The 20,986-nt window shown below is 46.6% G+C and overlaps 1 protein-coding gene across 1 annotated transcript; it reads left to right on the forward strand.

Moving 5' to 3' along the window:
• Positions 1-17,478: 17,478 nt before the first annotated feature.
• On the forward strand, positions 17,479-20,758 carry FJX1 (four-jointed box kinase 1). Its single transcript, XM_078684326.1, has one exon. It carries the CDS (start codon positions 18,362-18,364, stop codon positions 19,559-19,561), a length of 1,200 nt encoding a protein of 399 aa, XP_078540452.1. The 5' UTR covers positions 17,479-18,361; the 3' UTR covers positions 19,562-20,758.
• The last annotated feature ends 228 nt before the right edge of the window (positions 20,759-20,986 follow it).

Here is a 20,986-nt window from a genome sequence, read left to right on the forward strand (position 1 = left end):
TGTCATTCAGCCTGGTACAAAGCGAGCACACTGGCACTGTACAAGCTCTTTAGTATACCTAATGTCATCTAGAGTGGCTCCCAGAGGTGCCACCGCGGATGGAACAAAATGGGTGCTCCAATGAAATTTGACAATATTTTTAAACTTTATCCTGCATATTTTTAGATTAGATCATCACTGACGCTGGTTCTTCGGGGCAGAAGTCATGACACTAAGGATGATAAGCCAAATCCCGCTTTGACAGGGTCGTGGTGTAGGGAGACGGAGCGGCTCCTCTATTAGGGCGGATTAGCATCATCCCACTACTTTCTCGCAGTGTGAGAATGCCAAAACATAAAGGGGCAGATTTATGTTGGGAATGCGCCACGTTTGCGTCACGCAACTGCGGCGTAAATGTGGCGCATCCCTACGACCCATTTACAACGTGACGCATCTAGGCAGATGCGTCACGTTGTAAAGCCCTGCGCCACTTGTGGGCGTTCCGGCGCAGGGTGGGTGTTTCGGGGCAGGTGCGCCTCGCAAAAGTAGCTGAGTGAAATCTATAAGAGTTCACTCAGTCACTTTCAGGCCAATGCTGCGTCAAAACCCTGCGCCTGCTTGAAGCAGGCATAGGTCTTGACGCAGCATTGTAAAGATGGGGCACCCCTGAGCCTTGCTGGAGCTGCGTCGCGCTTGCGATGCAACTCCAGCAATGCGCCACCTTTACGGCACAGATGCATCATGCATCTGTGCCGTTTTTGCCCCATGGTGCGCCGCATTGTAAATGCGGCGCACCATGGGTGGCGGAGCAGCGGCGCAAAATAACTGGCGCATCCCTGGGGATGCGCCAGTCATCATAAATCTGCCCCTAGGTGGTAATTACTTTTGGTTTTTACCATTTATTTCTTTGCCCATTGCGGACGGGTGGGCGGAGCTACCTAGGCAGGGCAGGAGTTGTTTGCCCAATCCTGTATGTGCAAAGACTGTTTGGTCAGCTCTCTCGGGCCTCCCCAACCAGTCATGTGCACTTTGTACTTTTCCATGCCGGATGCATTGCAGCCTGCATGGCAAACATGCCATCCCTTACAGCCCCTAGCTGGGCAGCGTCCTGATCAATCACAACGCTTCACTGGCGTGTTGTGATTGGCTATGGCGAGGGACGAGAGGCTGCCTGCTTCCTGTTCCTGTAGGAGGCAGGAGAGCAGGTACAGTAAATATGCAGCAACAGGGCCGGCAAAAAGGTAGGTTAAATTTTTTTTTTTTTTAATTATTGAGCCCTCCCTTCCCCACAGGGACCCTCCTCTATGCATGACTTTGCGCCTGCCCACCCCTTACCCGCGAGCCATGCCAGCTGCTACTGGTAGAGGGATCTCCTTTTGTTTGTCTAAAGTCATGTACATAGGCATTTTATTTACTCTTTGGTAAGTTCTCTACCACCTAGTTTAGCTCCCGGGTGAGCCTCTGATGGAACAAAAGAAAGGTTTAATGAAATCGAACTCTAGTATTGCAATTAACTTCCCATGGTTAAAGCTCAGATCCTTGCAGGACCCATTCCTGCCGCCTGGCTGTCCTTGCACTTTATTTCTTACGCTACTTTGCACATGATGTTGTCTCTGAATCTGGTCCTTTAGAGCAGATGTCATGGTATCATGGAGAAACAACCACCCTCTGCGCACGCAGGTTCCGCGTGTAGGAAGAAATCTTGTATATCTTCTGTCACTACGTACAGTTCCCAGAGAAGCCGCCTTGATGGAACAAAACGAACAGTTCAATGAAATCTGACTCAAGCGTTGCACTTTATACCCCATCTTTCCAGCTTACAACCTTACTGTGTTTGAACTCTATTCCCCATCTTTCCAGCTTACAACCTTGCTGTGTTTGCACTCTATTCCCCATCTTTCCAGCTTACAACCTTACTGTGTTTGAACTCTATTCCCCATCTTTCCAGCTTACAACCTTACTGTGTTTGAACTCTATTCCCCATCTTTCCAGCTTACAACCTTGCTGTGTTTGCACTCTATTCCCCATCTTTCCAGCTTACAACCTTACTGTGTTTGAACTCTATTACCCATCTTTCCAGCTTACAACCTTACTGTGTTTGAACTCTATTCCCCATCTTTCCAGCTTACAACCTTACTGTGTTTGAACTCTATTCCCCATCTTTCCAGCTTACAACCTTACTGTGTTTGAACTCTATTCCCCATCTTTCCAGCTAATAACCTTACTGTGTTTGAACTCTATTCCCCATCCTTCCAGCTTACAACCTTGCTGTGTTTGTACTCTATTCCCCATCCTTCCAGATTACAACATTGCTGTGTTTGAACTCTTTTCCCCATTTTTCCAGTTTACATCCTTGCTGTGCTGTGTTTGAACTCTATTCCCCATCTTTCCAGCTTACAACCTTGCTGTGTTTGTACTCTATTCCCCATCCTTCCAGATTACAACCTTGCTGTGTTTGCACTCTATTCCCCATCTTTCCAGCTTACAACCTTGCTGTGTTTGAACTCTATTCCCCAAATTTCCAGTTTACAACCTTGCTGTGTTTGAACTCTTTTCCCCATCTTTCTAGTTTACATCCTTGCTGTGCTGTGTTCGAACTCTATTCCCCATCTTTCCAGTTTACAGCCTTGCTGTGTTTGTACTCTATTCCCCATCTTTGCAGCTAACATCCTTGCTGTGTTTGAACTCTATTCCCCATCTTTCCAGTTTACAACCTTGCTGTGTTTGAACTCTATTACCCATCTTTCCAGCTTACATCCTTGCTGTGTTTGAACTCTATTCCCCATCTTTCCAGTTTACAACCTTGCTGTGTTTGAACTCTATTCCCCATATGTCCAGATTACATCCTTGCTGTGTTTGAACTCTACCCCCCATCTTTCCAGATTACAGCCTTGCTGTGTTTGCACTCTATTCCCCATCTTTCCAGTTTACAACCTTGCTGTGTTTGAACTCTATTCCCCATATGTCCAGATTACATCCTTGCTGTGTTTGAACTCTATTCCCATCTTTCCATCTTACAACCTTGCTGTGTTTGAACTCTATTCCCCATCTTTCCAGATTACAGCCTTGCTGTGTTTGAACTCTATTCCCCATCTTTCCAGCTTACAACCTTGCTGTGTTTGTACTCTATTCCCCATCCTTCCAGATTACAACCTTGCTGTGTTTGCACTCTATACCCCATCTTTCCAGTTTACAACCTTGCTGTGTTTGAACTCTATTCCCCATCTTTCCAGCTGACAACCTTGCTGTGTTTGAACTCTTTTCCCCATCTTTCCAGCTTACATCCTTGCTGTGCTGAGTTTGAACTCTATTCCCCATCTTTCCAGTTTACAGCCTTGCTGTGTTTGTACTCTATTCCCCATCTTTGCAGCTAACATCCTTGCTGTGTTTGAACTCTAATCCCCATCTTTCCAGTTTACAACATTGCTGTGTTTGAACTCTATTCCCCATCTTTCCAGTTTACATCCTTGCTGTGTTTGAACTCTATTCCCCAACTTTCCAGATTACAGCCTTGCTGTTTTTGCACTCTAGTGGAGAAGTGTGGCTCAATGGTTAGAGCAGGCAGACCTTGATGCAGAGCTCTGGCCAGGGACCAGGGTTCGATTCCCACCTCTGCGGGTCTCCGGCTCATTAATTCCCCTGACTGGATATTCTTGCCTCAGTGCATGTTCTGATCATGGGTCCCACGCTGCAACTCTGGGCAATAGCTTTCTTAGTCTCCACAACGGCCCCAAAAGCGCTGGGATGCCTGGCTGCACCTGGGGGGTGCCCAGGAGTGGACATTTCCCAGGAAAGCCAGGAAGGGTTCCTAAGCGGTATACGGACAGCGCCGGGACACCTCCGGTGGAGGTAGCTGTGCTCTTTACAAATTCCTACATTTACATTTACAGTTACATTTACTCTATTCCCCATCTTTCCAGTTTACAACCTTGCTGTGTTTGAACTCTATCCCCCATCTGTCCAGATTACAACCTTGCTGTTTTTGAACTCTATTCCCCATCTTTCCAGCTTACAACTTGCTGTGTTTGCACTCCATTCCCCATCTGTCCAGTTTACAACCTTGCTGTGTTTGAACTCTATTCCCCATCTGTCTAAATTACAACCTTGCTCTGTTTGAACTATATTCCCCATCTGTCCAGATTACAACCTTGCTGTGTTTGAACTCTATTCCCCATATTTCCAGTTTACGGCCTTGTTGTGTTTGCACTCTATTCCCCATCTGTCCAGATTACAACCTTGCTGTTTATGAACTCTATTCCCCATCTTTCCAGCTTACAACTTGCTGTGTTTGCACTCCATTCCCCATCTGTCCAGATTACAACCTTGCTGTGTTTGAACTCTATTCCCCATATGTCCAGATTACATCCTTGCTGTGTTTGAACTCTATTCCCCATCTTTCCAGATTACAGCCTTGCTGTGTTTGCACTCTATTCCCCATCGTTACAGCTTACAACCTTGCTGTGTTTGAACTCTGTTCCCCATCTGTCCAGATTACAACCTTGCTGTGTTTGAACTCTGTTCCCCATCTGTCCAGATTACAACCTTACTGTGTTTGCACTCTATTCCCCATCTTTCCAGCGTACAACCTTGCTGTGTTTGAACTCTATTCCTCATCTTTCCAGCTTACAACCTTGCTGTGTTTGAACTCTTTTCCCCATCTTTCCAGTTTATATCCTTGCAGTGCTGAGTTTGAACTCTATTCCCCATCTTTCCTGCTTACAGCCTTGCTGTGTTTGTACTCTATTCCCCATCTTTGCAGCTAACATCCTTGCTGTGTTTGAACTCTATTCCCCATCTTTCCAGCTTACAACCTTGCTGTGTTTGAACTCTATTCCCCATCTTTCCAGCTTACATCCTTGCTGTGTTTGAACTCTATTCCCCATCTTTCCAGCTTACAACCTTGCTGTGTTTGAACTCTATTCCCCATATGTCCAGATTACATCCTTGCTGTGTTTGAACTCTATTCCCCAACTTTCCAGATTACAGCCTTGCTGTTTTTGCACTCTAGTGGAGAAGTGTGGCTCAATGGTTAGAGCAGGCAGACCTTGATGCAGAGCTCTGGCCAGGGACCAGGGTTCGATTCCCACCTCTGCGGGTCTCCGGCTCATTAATTCCCCTGACTGGATATTCTTGCCTCAGTGCATGTTCTGATCATGGGTCCCACGCTGCAACTCTGGGCAATAGCTTTCTTAGTCTCCACAACGGCCCCAAAAGCGCTGGGATGCCTGGCTGCACCTGGGGGGTGCCCAGGAGTGGACATTTCCCAGGAAAGCCAGGAAGGGTTCCTAAGCGGTATACGGACAGCGCCGGGACACCTCCGGTGGAGGTAGCTGTGCTCTTTACAAATTCCTACATTTACATTTACAGTTACATTTACTCTATTCCCCATCTTTCCAGTTTACAACCTTGCTGTGTTTGAACTCTATCCCCCATCTGTCCAGATTACAACCTTGCTGTTTTTGAACTCTATTCCCCATCTTTCCAGCTTACAACTTGCTGTGTTTGCACTCCATTCCCCATCTGTCCAGCTTACAACCTTGCTGTGTTTGAACTCTATTCCCCATCTGTCTAAATTACAACCTTGCTCTGTTTGAACTATATTCCCCATCTGTCCAGATTACAACCTTGCTGTGTTTGAACTCTATTCCCCATATTTCCAGTTTACGGCCTTGTTGTGTTTGCACTCTATTCCCCATCTGTCCAGATTACAACCTTGCTGTTTATGAACTCTATTCCCCATCTTTCCAGCTTACAACTTGCTGTGTTTGCACTCCATTCCCCATCTGTCCAGATTACAACCTTGCAGTGTTTGAACTCTATTCCCCATATGTCCAGATTACATCCTTGCTGTGTTTGAACTCTATTCCCCATCTTTCCAGATTACAGCCTTGCTGTGTTTGCACTCTATTCCCCATCGTTACAGCTTACAACCTTGCTGTGTTTGAACTCTGTTCCCCATCTGTCCAGATTACAACCTTGCTGTGTTTGAACTCTGTTCCCCATCTGTCCAGATTACAACCTTACTGTGTTTGCACTCCATTCCCCATCTTTCCAGCTTACAACCTTGCTGTGTTTGAACTCTGTTCCCCATCTGTCCAGATTACAACCTTGCTGTTTTTGAACTCTATTCCCCATCTTTCCATTTTACAACTTGCTGGGTTTGCACTCCATTCCCCATCTGTCCAGATTACAACCTTGCTGTGTTTGAACTTTATTCCCCATCTGTCCAGATTACAACATTGCTGTGTTTGAACTCTATTCCCCATATTTCCAGTTTACAGCCTTGCTGTGTTTGAACTCTATTCCCCATCTTTCCAGCTAACATCCTTGCTACGATTACACTTTATTTCATATGCTTTTTCATACACTTTGGTGGCTTTGAATATGGTCATTTAGAGCATCTGTCATGAGATTATTGAGGGACAGCCACACTGTGGCTAGACAGGCTTAGTGCATAGGGAGAAATCTGTCAGGGTGGGGTCACTCTACCATCTTAGACGGATATTGACAAGGTATGTTACTCTTGCGCTTTTTGTAGAGTTAAAACTCACAGAACCGAGGGGCATATTATCAAGGGATTTATCTCCGCTTTTTTGGCTTTAAAAGCCAAGAAAGCGGAGATAAAATTATCTCCCTATTACCTAGCTGTCGCTAACACCAGTTAGCGACAGCTAGTAGGAGATAGCGACCATCTTGGGCCCCGCTTTGCATGTCAAAGAAATTTATCACTAATGACATGCAAAGTGGGCGTGCCAAGATGTTAGCGACAGGAAACAGTCGCTAACATCGCTATCTCCTATTACCAACTTTTGGAGATATTCGCGCTAAGCGCGAATATCTCCAAAAGCTAACACCTGCCCTGAGCAGTTCTTAGCCATGTTATCCAATGGGAGGGGGATAACATGGCTAAGAGCATTTGTTGGTAATGCATGAATATCGCTGACTTTTCAGCGATATTCATGCATTTCGGCCGATTTTTATCGCTTAGGAGATAAACCTTGATAATATCAAGGCTCCTAAGCGATAAAAATCGTCGCTACACTGCGATAAAATTATAGCCGCTAAGCCAACATAACGAATAGTAACCCAGATGCTATGGACTGGGCACTAAGGAGGAGTAGTTTTAATATTATCCTCTGCCACATAAATTGCAATTTAAAGTGTGGCTTCTTACATATAGATTGGACCCGATTTTGTATTCTTTGTTCTATTTGTTATGGAGGATTTTATTATTATGCGATTTTAGGCCTCTATATTGTTATTGAACTTCATCGCCAATGGTGCCCGTAATATTTATCTGGATTGGACTCTAGCTGCTGCTTTAGCTTATATTAGTTCTTTGTAGGTGAGTTCTTTTCCACCCCCTGTATATTAAGGTTTTCCCTTTATAGTGGAGGGTGTTTGAGACTGATATTTGTGTGCGCTCTCCTTTTTCAGTTTCTTATAGTATTGATATCAGCATATGGTGCTCTTGATATCAATTTGATGACATTGCGTTTCTACACTGTATTGACATATACAAATTACGAGGTGAGTTTTGTCTTGCCACAATCGCTAAATTATTTTTGCTTTGGAACAGTCAATACAAATAGTCATGTATAACATCTCATTATTTTCCTTTTTTTGAGATAAAAGGTTAGTTTAGTTTTAGTTTTACTTTTTGGTAACATGGGGATCTTTTCACCTTTATCTTTATTTGTTCTTTTTCTTCTAAGGTTCTTGGCTTTGAAATATCTAATGTATTTAAATTATTTTTCGTCTTCTTTTTCCTTCTCTTTTTCGTATTCAACATCTTGTTCCTGTTTCTTCTATTTTGATTAATATGATGACACGTCTTTCTTAGGGGAACATCGTTTACAACTAAACTTTTACCACGCACTACCATTACAACGCAGGAATTACAACGAAAGTCGTTACAACGACTTTCGCTGGAGGGCGCTGTTGGATAGGGAATAGTATAATTTTCTATCCAACACCTTCCCTACTATCCACGGGGACTGGAGTTGGAATAGAAAATTAAACTATTCCACTATCCAGCGCCCCCCAACGCAAGTCGTTGTAACGACTTGCGTTGTAATACCTGCGTTGTATAGGCATGAGTGGTAAAAGCATGCGTTGAAACGTCATACATCCCTTGCTGAAGACTATAATAGGTACATGCTTCTCTGAGCATTAGGAATCAGTTTCTAAATGGGTAATAGTTCCTAATCTACGGTTTTAAAAAACAAATGGATGTATTGTTTATATATATATGTCTGTGTATGACTATTCTTTCATGTTCAGGTATATGTTTATTCATGTACATCGTTGTGGAATTTTAATGTATATAAGTATAACCATTTTCTCCTATTCTTGTAAAGTTAGGCTTGTTTCCACATTCAGCTGTTTTGGAAATTTTTATGTTGTCTCTTTTGTACACTATGTGGTAGTTCAGGATGGTTTTTATGTATGTACATATGTGATATGTCTGTCCTTTTTGTAATCATTGCAGCCCTGACGAAGTTCCAACAAGTAACGAAACGCATTGGCTGTGCATCGTCTCTGGTAGAGATTACCAAAAAAAAGAAAAAGATTTACAGCCAGATTCATCAAGCTTAATTGCGCTCGCAAAGGGCCAGATTCTGAGAATCTGGCCCTTTGCGAGTGCAATTTTTGCATTTGGGATTCATCACCCCAAATGCAAAATTCGCTAATAGAGAATTCGCACATTTGCGAGGAATTGCATTTAAGGAATCTCTATTTGAGATTCCTTAAATGCAATTCATTAACCAATTTTAAATTGCGAATTCGCAATATTTGGCCGCTATTTACCACGAAGTCAGACTTCGTGGTAAATAGCGAAAAAAATAGAAAAAAACACTTTAGTGCATTATTCTCTGTTGCATGTTACACACACACATGTCCTTTGGGCATGTGTGTGCGTAACACCTGTGAAATGTTGCATTTCAGGGGTGTTACAGGGTGTCCTTTGGACACCCCGGGCACCCTTGAAATCGCATCCTTATTTGCGATTAGCAAATTGCTAATCGCAAATAAGGAACATGTAGGAATCGCAATATTTTTTGCTATTCCTACATGAATCCCGTTTTGCAAGTCCTTAATAGCGATTCCTTATGAATCGCTATTAAAGACTCGCAAAACGGGTCTTTGATGAATCTACCTATTAATCCTGAACCAAACGGACTACTGTTTGATTACAATGAGTGCGCCTTCCACTTTTTTCTTAACAAAAGGATAAATTAATTGGGAAAGATTAGAAATAAAGAAAGAGAATTAAATGACGACAATGGAGGAAGGACGTCGGTAGAAGGAAAGAAAGAAAATATGAAAGGACTGACAGAATGGTGCATTCAACAGGAAGGAATGAGGTGCATGATATAAAAAAGAGGTAGGAATGTACGTTGTTGCTGCTATCATCATCAACGGTGTTGTTACCGTTGAACATTCTTAATCAACATAATATTAAAGAGGAAATACAAGCAAAGAAAAAAGGTAACGTATTGATGAAAAGAGCAGAAATCAGGAAATGATGGAAGTAGAATGAGCAGGCTTTAGTAAGGAAAAGATAAAAGGATGACATTCAAAAGAAAAAACACTAAGACAAAACAAATAGTGATAGAAACTGAACTCTGAATTTAAGTACTAAATTGTGACAATAACCTATATGAACACAGGAGGGCGCGCGTTACCATGTTTTTTGGGAGAACAAAAAATATATACTTGGAAAAGAAGAAGAACCTGCTAAGATTATCTTTAACGGTTAAAAGTAGCCTTTTGTATTTTGGAAATCACAAAAGTGACCATTATCAAGACCGGAAATGACAGCTTTCCTATAAAGTCTGACTCAGCCGGTTGCAGCGCTACAATCAGGCACACAGACAAGGCGCTTGTTTAAACATTTTGTCAAACTAGCCAGGGCCAGGGTCCTAATCTAGACGATTACAGCAGCACAATGGTGACCGCAGGAACATGCGGACAAGAAAAACACTGCGGGATGCCCAGGGTTCATGGTTAATTGTGTACGAATTGTTACATATTTGCTTTGATAAACGCACAAAAAACGCTACTTCGTTCTGTAAACGCTGTAATTAACAGGTGTAAAAATCACTCAATTTAATGCGAATCAATTTACCTTCATTAGAAGCATGGAAGGCTGAATTGGTCTGTGTGTCTGCGTTGCATAATGCGCTCAATAGGGGCGGGGGGGGGGCTGCAGCAGAAACTGGAACGTGTAAAATTATGGAACTGCATACATGTCAGTTTATTTATGTATCCGCTGGTGACCTTAAAGAAACGTGCTCCGTAGTTGTATACAAATTAAATGTATATATACAGAGAGAGAGAAAAAAGAAGAGATCGTGTGTCTCATAATACAAAACTAAAGGGCCCAAAATCACTAGCCCACGGTTAAAAATGAGAAGTAAGCTGTTTTTGTATTATTATTTGTTTTTTTAGTATTATTTATTATTAATTGGGGCCAGCAATACCAAGCGTTCGAAAAATATCTAGCAAAGCTATAGGGACCCACTTGCCAGCACAGTGGGAGTCTCTCCCTATCAGGGTAAAATCTGGAAATTCCCATTTGAAATGAGTGAACTGCCCACTAGCTGCTGTGATTCACCGCTGTTGGCCTCTGAAGAGCTTAGTGCTGTAAGGAAACATATTTTGGTAATATCAGTGGAGAATATTAAGTAAATTAACATTGGGAAGCGGCCAGTACCATAGAGCCAAGCGTGAAATGAATGGAAACGCCTGTGAATACAAGCAATAGTTAGGGTGAAGTAGTTGCACCTTTTTGACTGTTTAAAACGCCACATCGTGCACCAAAACAGTGGTTTCATGAACCCACGCTTGAGTGGGGGTAACCACTAAAGTCTCATTAAAAGTTGAGTAGTTATACATTTGTATCTGCAGTCTGAATGGCTCCAGACTAAAACAACCTCGTGGAATGACAGGGCTGAGAGGACAGAGTCAGGTGCTGGAATGTTGGCCAAGTTCATTACAGTAGAAAGAGAAAGAAATGGTGCAAACGAGGACAAAACAGACATAGAGAGCAGGAGATCGTGGGAGAAAGGCAAGTGAGAAAAATGCCAGAAAATGTAGAATTTTGGTAAAATCAAGATAGGGAAAAGAGTTAAAGGAGGAAAGGGTGAAAGGTTGGAAGTAAGGAAAGGTAGAAGAAGTGAAATATAAAAAGAAGGAAGGTAAGGTGTAAAGCGAAGTGGAAAGAAAGGTGACTGAAAAGAATAAAGTAATATGTAATGCATACCTTGATCGAAAGATGGACAGATGGGTGGGTGAGAGACACAATTGGTGAAAGAACTGATGAATGAACAGTTGGATAGACGCGTGCAACAATGGACAGAAGATTGAAAAGAGAAGTGTATAGAAGGGTGAAAGTGGGAATAAATCTAAGTGTGAAGAAAATAGTCATTTAACGGTAGGATGGATAGACAGAAGGATGGACAAATAGACGGACGGAAGGTCAGATGGATGGATGAATGGACAGATGGATGTATGTATGGACGGATGGGTTGATGGATGGATGGATAGATGGATAGATGAACGGATGGACAGACAGATGGAAACATGGAAATGTGAAAGTTTGGCAATGTGAGAACAGATGGGGGGGTGGTATGTCAATGGATGGTTAGAATAATGAAAGGATGGAGAGATAAAAAGGATGATTTACGGATGGAAGGGTAGCAGGATGAATGGATAGATGAGTGGAGCTAAGGGTTATGAGAAATATACAGGAAAGGGTTGATCTTATTTGCTTTTCATCACTTAGAGGTTTAGTACAAAGTGGAGGGAGGAGATGTTTTAATTTCCTGCTACTCCCTTGCACCAAAAACTGACACATCTGGAAAAATGTGCCAAAATCACAAATGCGTTTTCAGTCCAATGGGTTCATCCAATCATATGATACGATACATTGCAGAAGAAATGCCCTGAGAGTGCAGAGTCTTAGGCTTCGAAGACCTAAAATCCCATGACCATCCAATTACGAAGGTGAGACAGGTAACTCAGGATTATTTTCCTCAAATCTGCCTCACAAAAAGTCAAATCATGACATAATACAAATTAGATTGGCCTGTCTATAGTAATGCACATTATGTTTAAGACTTGGAATATTCCAAAGAAATAACAGAACAGGCTTCCCATAGACCTTATAGTCTTTCTATTATGTCTATGAAGCAGGGCCCATCTTGGCTTCAGTCTTCACGGATGTGATAGTAAGGATTGTAGCCCTGGACTTCGCATGGAAGCACTGTAGGCCAGGGCTGTGATGTTCCCAAAGTCCATGTTTCTATCACTGGGGGGCGCTCTCTGCTACCTCAACTGACACTCTGTCAATTCAACAGAAGTGAGTTCTAGTTCACAACAGTTGATTGATTTAAAATGTCCTAGAAGCCATTCAAAGCATACAATAATATTTGCTGTATTTCTTACATGTATTATCCATCCCAAAGAAATGCATCAGACCTATCAGTTATCAGAGACAAGTGAGTCTGTACAGTGAATCTCATAAGTGCTGTTTTATTATCACTAGAGCCAGGGGTAGCTTTCGTTGCATAGTGCAGGCGGATGCCATACCCCGTAACCACCCCTGTGGTCTGCCCTGAAGTGGCTGCACTTCCTGTGACTCCCATCAGCCTGGCAAATAGTGCACTAATGGTGCAAAGTGTCCCTCTTGGCATCTCTTTCCAAGGAACTACACGGTGATGAGAGGCGAGCCACAGGAGTAGCACCACCCTTGGAATAAGTGTGACTACAGGGGGTCTCCCTGGCCCTCCGCCAGTTTGATTCGACTATTTCATAAACTCGTAATTGTACCTCGTGCGAGGGGAATTATCTCCACACGGATGAATATCTATATGTTTTGAGCCACGAGAATTGACCAATATAAGGTAACAAGGGGTGTGTCGACTGGGACTGATAGTAGTCCTGAGGAAGACCGGTTTAACCCTGTACTGGGGGCATGTTGGCATGGTCGAAACATGTTGCCAATCACGCACTTTAAGGAGGGGTGTTTGGAGTACCTAGTCAGCTCTAGACACCACCATTCTATACAATTTAAATCCTGGCCGGGGGACCCTCGAATAAAGTTGTAATATAGGACACCCTCGAATCAGTTTTAGTCACTTTTTCACTGCACCTTTTCTATCACTGTTCCCAGTCACTTGATTAGTACCTATTATGATTATTTTCATGTTGTTTGTCTTCCCCTTCCCTATGCTCCATCCTGTGCATGGCTACGTCAAGGTGTATTGTCAGCACACCCGATGATGAAGCATGTCACACACATTTGTGTGTAAGTGAGGGCAGTTTTTTACAACCCCACTTGTGCCACTGCATGCTCATTATTTTTGTTTCCTTCCTACCCCTTTTGGTGTTATATCTTTTGCCAGGTCACAGCCTCAAGGCGACTCCTTGTGCGCTTCACTATCAATGCCCATCTCTGCCCGCTTGCCAGATGCCCTTTTTTATTCACATCTGTGTTACAAAGGACACTGGATCATAAATTAAGCGAGAATCCTTTATTCAAGTTGAGGAGCAGTACCGGCATCTGTACAGCTTCAGCAGCAAACAGCAGCTGCCTCCTGTCAATCAATACATTCTAAGTGACACCAGACAATTCTTAGAGACAGAGGATAATTCTGTAACACACATTGAGTGAGGTTTTACTCCAAGGAGTTCCATCCAGTGAGAGTGACTGTGCTCCAATGTGTGGGATTCACATCAAATGAGTGAACGGTGCGCCAAGGTGTGCGACTCCCACCTAATGGCGTAAACTGTGCTCCAAGGCATCCGCCTTACACCCAAGGAGACAGCCTGTTCCATAAGGCTTGAGACATGCATCCATTGTTAGAGTCACCCACTGTACGAGGCTTTGAACCAAACTTGAGACCAGGGGCCTAACAAAGGCCCCTGAGGCCCCAGTGGTGTGGAAGGGCCCCGAGCTCCAGGGGGGCCCCCTCAGCTTGGCCTGAGAGCTCCTGAGTGTGGTCAGAGGGGCCCCCTCCATGTATTTTGCAGAGGTCCCCCTCAAGTTTTGTTACGCCACTGCTAGAGACTTATCCATTAAGTTAAAGAGTGCACTATATATTTGACTCACCTGTGTAGTAAGTTTGTGATGTAAACTGTGAAACTCCCAGAAAATAAGTAAAACTTTGCACCAAGGCTTGGCGGTCACATCAAATAAGAACTGGGCTCCGAGAAAGTCACATTCAGTGAGTGAAACTGAACTCCATGGTGTTTGACTAGCAGAAAATGAGACAGGTCTTTCAGGGAGGGGTGGGGTTGCCCCAATGAGAGAGGCTGCGCTCTAAGATGTGACATTCACCCCAATGAGAGAGAACGGGCCCCAATGTTTGGGTTTCACACACTGTGAGAACCACTTTCCTGGAAGATGTGGGATTCAGATCAATAAGAAAGAAGAGTGCTGTCTCTAGGGGGTAGCAGATTTAACCTGACCCCCACCCTCCCCCCTGACCCCACCTCGTGTCCCCCCACCTCGTGTCCCCCCACCAGTGAGCCATGGGCCCTAGTGCCAAGAAGGAAATGCCACCCCCTCCTTTCGAGGGCGCTGTTTAAATTACGAAATGCAGCAATAATCAGGGTACGGTGGTCACTCAGGCCTATGGGCCACATCCTGTGCCACTGAACCTGCTGCACCAGTGGTAGCAACGCCTCTACCCCCCTCCACAGCTACTGAAATGCACTAGCAGCTGGCCCAGAAAAAAAGAAAGACATGCACCTTGTCACACTTATTAGTTTGTCTACAACCTCTCGTTGTAAAGCATTGTTGTTTGCTTTAAATGTTTGAATTTGTATTTATGTGTGTAAATGTCTGTCTATAGAGGATATGTACACAGATATATTCAAAGTCAGATTTAAACATTTTAAGCATATATATATAAATATATATATAATGCTTGTTTCTCCCTAAAATGTACTTCTACGGCCGTCACTGAATGTGTAGGTAAGCGTGATACTTACGCTCAGTGAGTGAGACTGTGCTCCAGGTGTGGGGCTCAAGCCCCAGCTTGTCTACTGAGTTTTGGGCCTCGTGTCAAACAAATGAGACTTCTCTAGAAAGTGAAAAGAAGTCATGAGTTCGTCTGTGCTCCAAGTAGTGGTACGTTCAAAGAAACGGTGAGATAGACGGTGCTCCAAGAAGTGAATTTCCCTCCCAGCTGGTGAGCTGCACTTGTTATATTACCCCATGTGTTTTCCGATTTCCCCGAAAACGTTTTTTCCTTCAGTTTTGCATAGCTCGAACTCGACCCGAAGGTATAAGAGCGCTAAACGTGAGTACCAGTAGCGTTACAGAGGAGGATTTTAAGAAAGTGCGCAAACGCTGCAGCCATTCCACCATTCTAGGTGAATTTCGAAAGTGAAAGTCAGGAAAGAGAGCAGTGCAAAGCTCCAGCTCAGGAGGAGGCGCACGCAGGAGGCGTGCTTGCACTGTTGCTGCACACACAGGCAGCATGCATGCACTGTTGCTGCACACACGTAGCGTGCATATACTGTTGCTGCACACGCAGGAGGCGTGCGTGCACTTTTGCTGCACACGCAGGAGGCGTGCATTCACTGTTGCTGCACACGCAGGAAGCGTACATGCACTGTTGCTGCACACGCATGTAGCGTGCATATACTGTTGCTGCACACGCAGGAGTCGTGCATGCACTGTTGCTGCACACGCAGAAAGCGTGCATGCACTGTTGCTGCACACGCAGGAGTCGTGCATGCACTTTTGCTGCACACGCAAGAGGCGTGCATGCACTATTGCTGCACATGCCGGGGGCGGGCACGCGCTTACCCCTGAGAGCTGCGCACATGGCTGAGGGTGTCTCTGGGTGGTGGGTGGGGTCCACCGCGGCTGTCTCACGTGGCCCGCTTCAGAGGGGCGGAGCCTCGCTGCCCAGCCCCCCAGCCCCTCTGCTTCGTGCGTCCTGGGTGCCTGGAATTTCAATCCGTGCTCAGAGGCGTTGTGAGCGGAGCTGGGAGCATGCTGAGGGGACTCGAGGAGCTGCAGAGGGGAGACCGGCGCAGGGGAGCTGCAGGAAGTGACCTGAAGGAGCTGCAGCCCGGTGGCCGGAGCTGTAGAGAGAGCTGAAGGAGGGGGCCGGAACTGTGTGGCTGTTGCCCGGGAGCTGTAGCCCGGGAGAGCTGCAGGAGGGCGCCGGAGCTGTGGAGTGGCTGCAGCCCGGGAGAGCTGCAGGAGTCCTGCGAGAGAGAGTGCTGCAGGAGAGAGCGGACGGAGCAGGTGCTAGTCTGGGAGGAGAGAGTCGTCCAGTGCTCCGCGCCTCTGGTGCACGAGGGGCGAGAAGAGACATCCCTCAGGCTGGGACATTCGTTGCTTGAAGTCCGGTCAGTGAAAGGCCGGAGCCTGAGGTCGTAAAGTCCGCAGGAGGCCGATGAATCCTTCCCCTCCCCCACAGCCCTTCACACTGGGGCAGCGAGTGCCACGAAGACCCCATGTTACTGTGCATGCGCCTGGGGCGCTGAAACCAAGATCTGACGGCTAGAGAAGCGCCGTGAAACGGAACCCTGAGCACCGCAAGGCACTGGAAGGAGATGCACGCTGGGTCTGTGGAGGAGCAGTCACTCGGAGACATCTACGCTGGGGAGCGAAACCGAGACATACTGGGTCTGTTAAGGAGCAGTCATTCGGAGACATCCTAACTGCGGTGCCTGACCTTGTGAGCAACGAAAAGGAGACCCCTTAAGAGACAGGGAAGTCAATAAAAGACATCCTAACTGCTTTGCCTGAAATGGAGCGAAGAAAAACAGAGAGGCGCCGGCCCTGCTGCGGAGCACTCACTCAGAGACATCTTGGATGGAGTGCGTGAGCCGTTGAGCAGCGCATCCGAGACACCCTGGGTCTGCTGCGGAGCTGTCATCCAGAGACATCTTTCTTGGAGTGAGTGAGCCGTGAGACTGAGACACCCCGGGCATGTTAAGTAATTGTCAGTCAGAGACAACCGGCTGTAGTTCACAAACTGGCTTTGCACGGACTGGGGAACTGACCACGGAGCTTCGGGAGGAGAGCGCGAGGCTGGTGACGTCATGCAATGACCAGTGGCCGTGCAAGGGCCTGAGTGCGTGGTGCACAATGGGGACTATGGGTGGGCTGCAGTCATCGACCCTAAGTCCAGCGCCTCACAGTGACAAGACCCGGCGGATATAGTGCTGTTGCTTCCCGGCCCCGCGTGTGAGGGTGCAGCCCCTTGCACCAGTCTTGTGATAGTGCTCATTGGTCGAGGCGGGCTCCGGATGTGGCTCCCTCCTCCCTCTGTGCTACATAGGACTACACAGGCACCCTGGACCACAGCGAGTCCGCGCGCTGCTCCTAGCAGTGGGGTCTATGGCGTGCGCTGTCGAGGCGCTACAGCGAGCTCACTCCGAAGGGGCGTGGGCCAAAGTCGCTCGGATACAGCGGTCACCGAGGGTCTACAGCAGTGATCGGACCTTGTACACCAGGATACAGTAGTGATCGGGCTTTGTGCACGAGGATACAGTAGTGATCGGGCTTTGTCCACGAGGATATAGCAGTGACAAGGCCACGTGCTGGGAAGTACCTCAGCGGCTGTTTTTTTGCACTAGGACTCAGCAGTCATCAGGCACTCTGCAGAGGGTACAGCGGTGACGGGCTCGTGTGCATAAGGCACACAAGTGATCGAACCTCGTGCACCAGGACGCAGCAGTGAGTAGACTTTGTGCACGAGGCTTCTCTAGTGCTCCACCGCCTGCAAGTGGATGCATCAGTGTTCAGATTGGTGCACGCGGATGCAGCCGCGATCAGACCTTGCACCAAAAGTCTACCTTTGTGGTTGAACGTGTGCACGAGAATACAGCTGTGATGGGACCTTGTGCACAAGCGTACAGTGGTGATGGACTTTGTGCGCGAGGGTGCAACAGTAAAGATGTATATATAGCAGAAGGCTACAACAGCCATTAGATCGCGGCAGGAAGACGTGCAGATACCAGACCGTGTCTTGCGTGAGGATTGAGTGGTAACCGGACCTGGTGCTGGGGGATGAGGCATAAAGACAGAGCATGACCAGCGCTGCTCGACCCTGTGCCTTGGATATGCAGAAGATGGCAACCTGTTGTGCATAAGCATACCACGGTGACCAGACCCTTTTCACAAGGATTGATCAGATGTTGTGCATCAATATACACCTGGCAGAAGCCCAGGTTATACAGCTGAGCTCATTTGCTGGTGCTCTCTAGCGCCTGGATACCCTCTGGGTGATTAGCCGTGCTTTATAAATCCTGCTTGATTGACCGATAGTGCCTCTCACTAGTGGCAGCCCTTGCGGTCCTGATGGGGAGGCAGCAGTGCCCTTCCTGACAGGCCCCAGCAGCAGGGATGAAGCCACTTCTCTTTCTGCACTCCGTGGCTGTGGCCCTGCTCTTCCTAGTAGGGTGTGCTGCCGTGCTGTGGATTGGGCTGTTGGGTTCCCCAGAGGAGAACCAGGAGCGCAGGACCAAGCGTTCTCACCTCTCCGCGCGGTCCCCAAACACTTTCCGAGCCCTGCTGACCTTGCCCGGTGGCCAAAGAAGCTCAAGCGGTGGCTCTCCAGACATGGTGATCAAGAATGGTGGCATCCATCTGGGCCAGCGACCACAGACCGTGGTGCAAGGCGGCGTCTTCTGGAGCAGCGCACTTGAAGTTGCATCTCCAGTAGGGTTTTCGGATGCACAGGTGGACTCCTGGATGGAGACGGCCAGGGCTTCACGTGTTATCTCTCTGGAGAAGGGCTGTGGTCGCAGCTCCAACCGGCTTGCCCGGTTCGCAGATGGTTCCAAAGCCTGCATCAGATATGGCATTAATCTGGAGCAAATCCAAGGCGAGGCCTTCTCCTTCTACCTGGCCAGGCTGCTGGGTATCAAGAACGTGCCTCCCTTGGCCCTGTCCAGGGTGAGCGCCAACAGTGTCCAGTGGAGTCCAGTCCGAAAAGAGCTGCTCGGCTCCCAGTGGCCAGATGGATCCATCGTAAGTTTGACTCCATGGATAGACAACCTCACTGACGTGGTGGCCCCCAAAGCGTTGCGGTCTAAGGATGGGCGGCTACGTCCACTGAGGGCTGACTTGGAGAACCTGACCCAGGCGGAGCTGTTGGAGCTGATGCAATGGACCGACCTCATCGTCTTTGACTACTTGACGGCCAACTTTGACCGGCTGGTGAGCAACCTGTTCAGCCTCCAGTGGGACCCCCATGTGATGCAGAGGGCCACCAGCAACCTCCACAAGGCTCCCAATGGTGGCTTGGTCTTCATAGACAACGAGGCTGGGCTGGTGCACGGCTACCGTGTGCGCGCCATGTGGGATAAGTACAATGAACCCCTGTTGAGGGCCGTCTGCCTCTTCCGAAGAGGGACAGCCAGGAAAATCCTGGAACTCCACAAATGTAGGAACACGGCCAGTGAGCTTCAGAGACTCTACCGGGAGCATGAACCCTTGGCCAAGGACTTGGGGCCTCTGTCCGAAGACCACGCCCAGCTCCTGCAGGACAGGGTGGACTTAGTATACAAGCACATTCTGCTGTGCCAACAAGCCTATAGCTGAAGATGTGTCAGCGCAGTCGCGGAGCCCGCGACTGCGCGACATATGGTCAACGAGATGCACCTATCTAGGATGTAAAACATTCCAGGAGCCCAGATGCTGAGATACAAATGGACAATTGTCTTCAAATTTGGTATATTTTTGAGACTTCTGTATCAAAGGGTGGGCTGGCGTGGCCAGGGGTTGAGTGATGAAATGTGACTGAATGTATAGAGAAGTAGCAGAGACGATAACTCTTTTGTGGTTCAATTGTACCATCCTGGAGTTGAGATAACATGATGATAAACATTGAGGCAGAAGACGGGTGCTTGTTTTTGACACCAGAACCCCTAGATAGCACTATTGACTCATTATAAATAGTTACCCACCACACATTTTGCATACTACAGAACATTTGTAACTTTTTATTTTACTTTTCACTTTTTATTTGACAGCCTCCAATGATTTATAGGCCATATAACATGGAATTACAACACACCCACACATGGAACATGATTGACGGGTATTACTTTTATGTGAATTACTGGTGCTGAAAGCATTGAAAGGCAGAAAATAAAATGCACATCACGTAGGGTGACATATACCCGTGGAAAGATTCTGTCAACCGCTGAATTGAACTGGTTTAGCAAAAACCGATGTTTAGGGATGGATACATTATCCAGTTTCCCAGGCACGGCCACCAGCTATCTCCACAGGCGTTTCCGGTTTGAGTCAGGGCCATGGAAATTTCCTCTCCATTTTTTTTAATGAATTCTGTTGATTATTCTGTGGAAAAGCTGTGTTCTGAAGTGTTACATATCCTATTCGGCTCACTATCACCTATTGAATTTTACGACAATATTCTGGTAATGTTGGTGTTCTGAGCAAAGTATTCAGAACTCTAGGGATCTTGTTGGAAATGTGGGGGGTTCTCGTGTTGCCACTAGGTTCTCTCAGAATAAAACAAGACTGTTGGCTGCGTTCTAAATCCCTGTAGGGGCCATAGGTAGTCCTTTGCAGCAACTTTCCCCCCTGCCTTACAGATACGTTTCTATAGAAATGGCTAAAAACGTGGCTCAGCCTTGCTCGAAATATGGCACCTTTTCTCATCTGACTTAAATTCTGGGTTAATGGGTCAAGCAGGGCTCGGATGCCGGGCATTCCAGAAGGTTCCTTTCTTCTGCACCCGTATGTGTGGAATCACCTTTGGGAGAGGGGCTATCTACCTTAGTCCGTGCCTCAGACCTCAGTCTGGTGGGGAGCGAGTGCATTCAGAAATCTGAACCCACTCGGGTGTGACCCCGGAATCAAAGCCCGGCTGATGTTGTGGGCATACCTTTTACCTGCAAACTTTTAATAGGTGGCATGAGGCTTTTAGTAGGGGGATTTTACGAGATCTGTCATAGGCATACAGTGAGCCCCCACCCCCCGCATTCCACAGACCGTGGG

This window comes from Lissotriton helveticus, chromosome 3_2 (assembly GCF_964261635.1).
Source record: "Lissotriton helveticus chromosome 3_2, aLisHel1.1, whole genome shotgun sequence".
NCBI lineage: Eukaryota > Metazoa > Chordata > Amphibia > Caudata > Salamandridae > Lissotriton > Lissotriton helveticus.

What these genes read in the sequence shown, in the direction of transcription:
- FJX1 (XM_078684326.1), top strand. Translation starts at nt 18,362, where the DNA reads ATGAAGCCACTTCTCTTTCTGCACTCCGTGGCTGTGGCCCTGCTCTTC.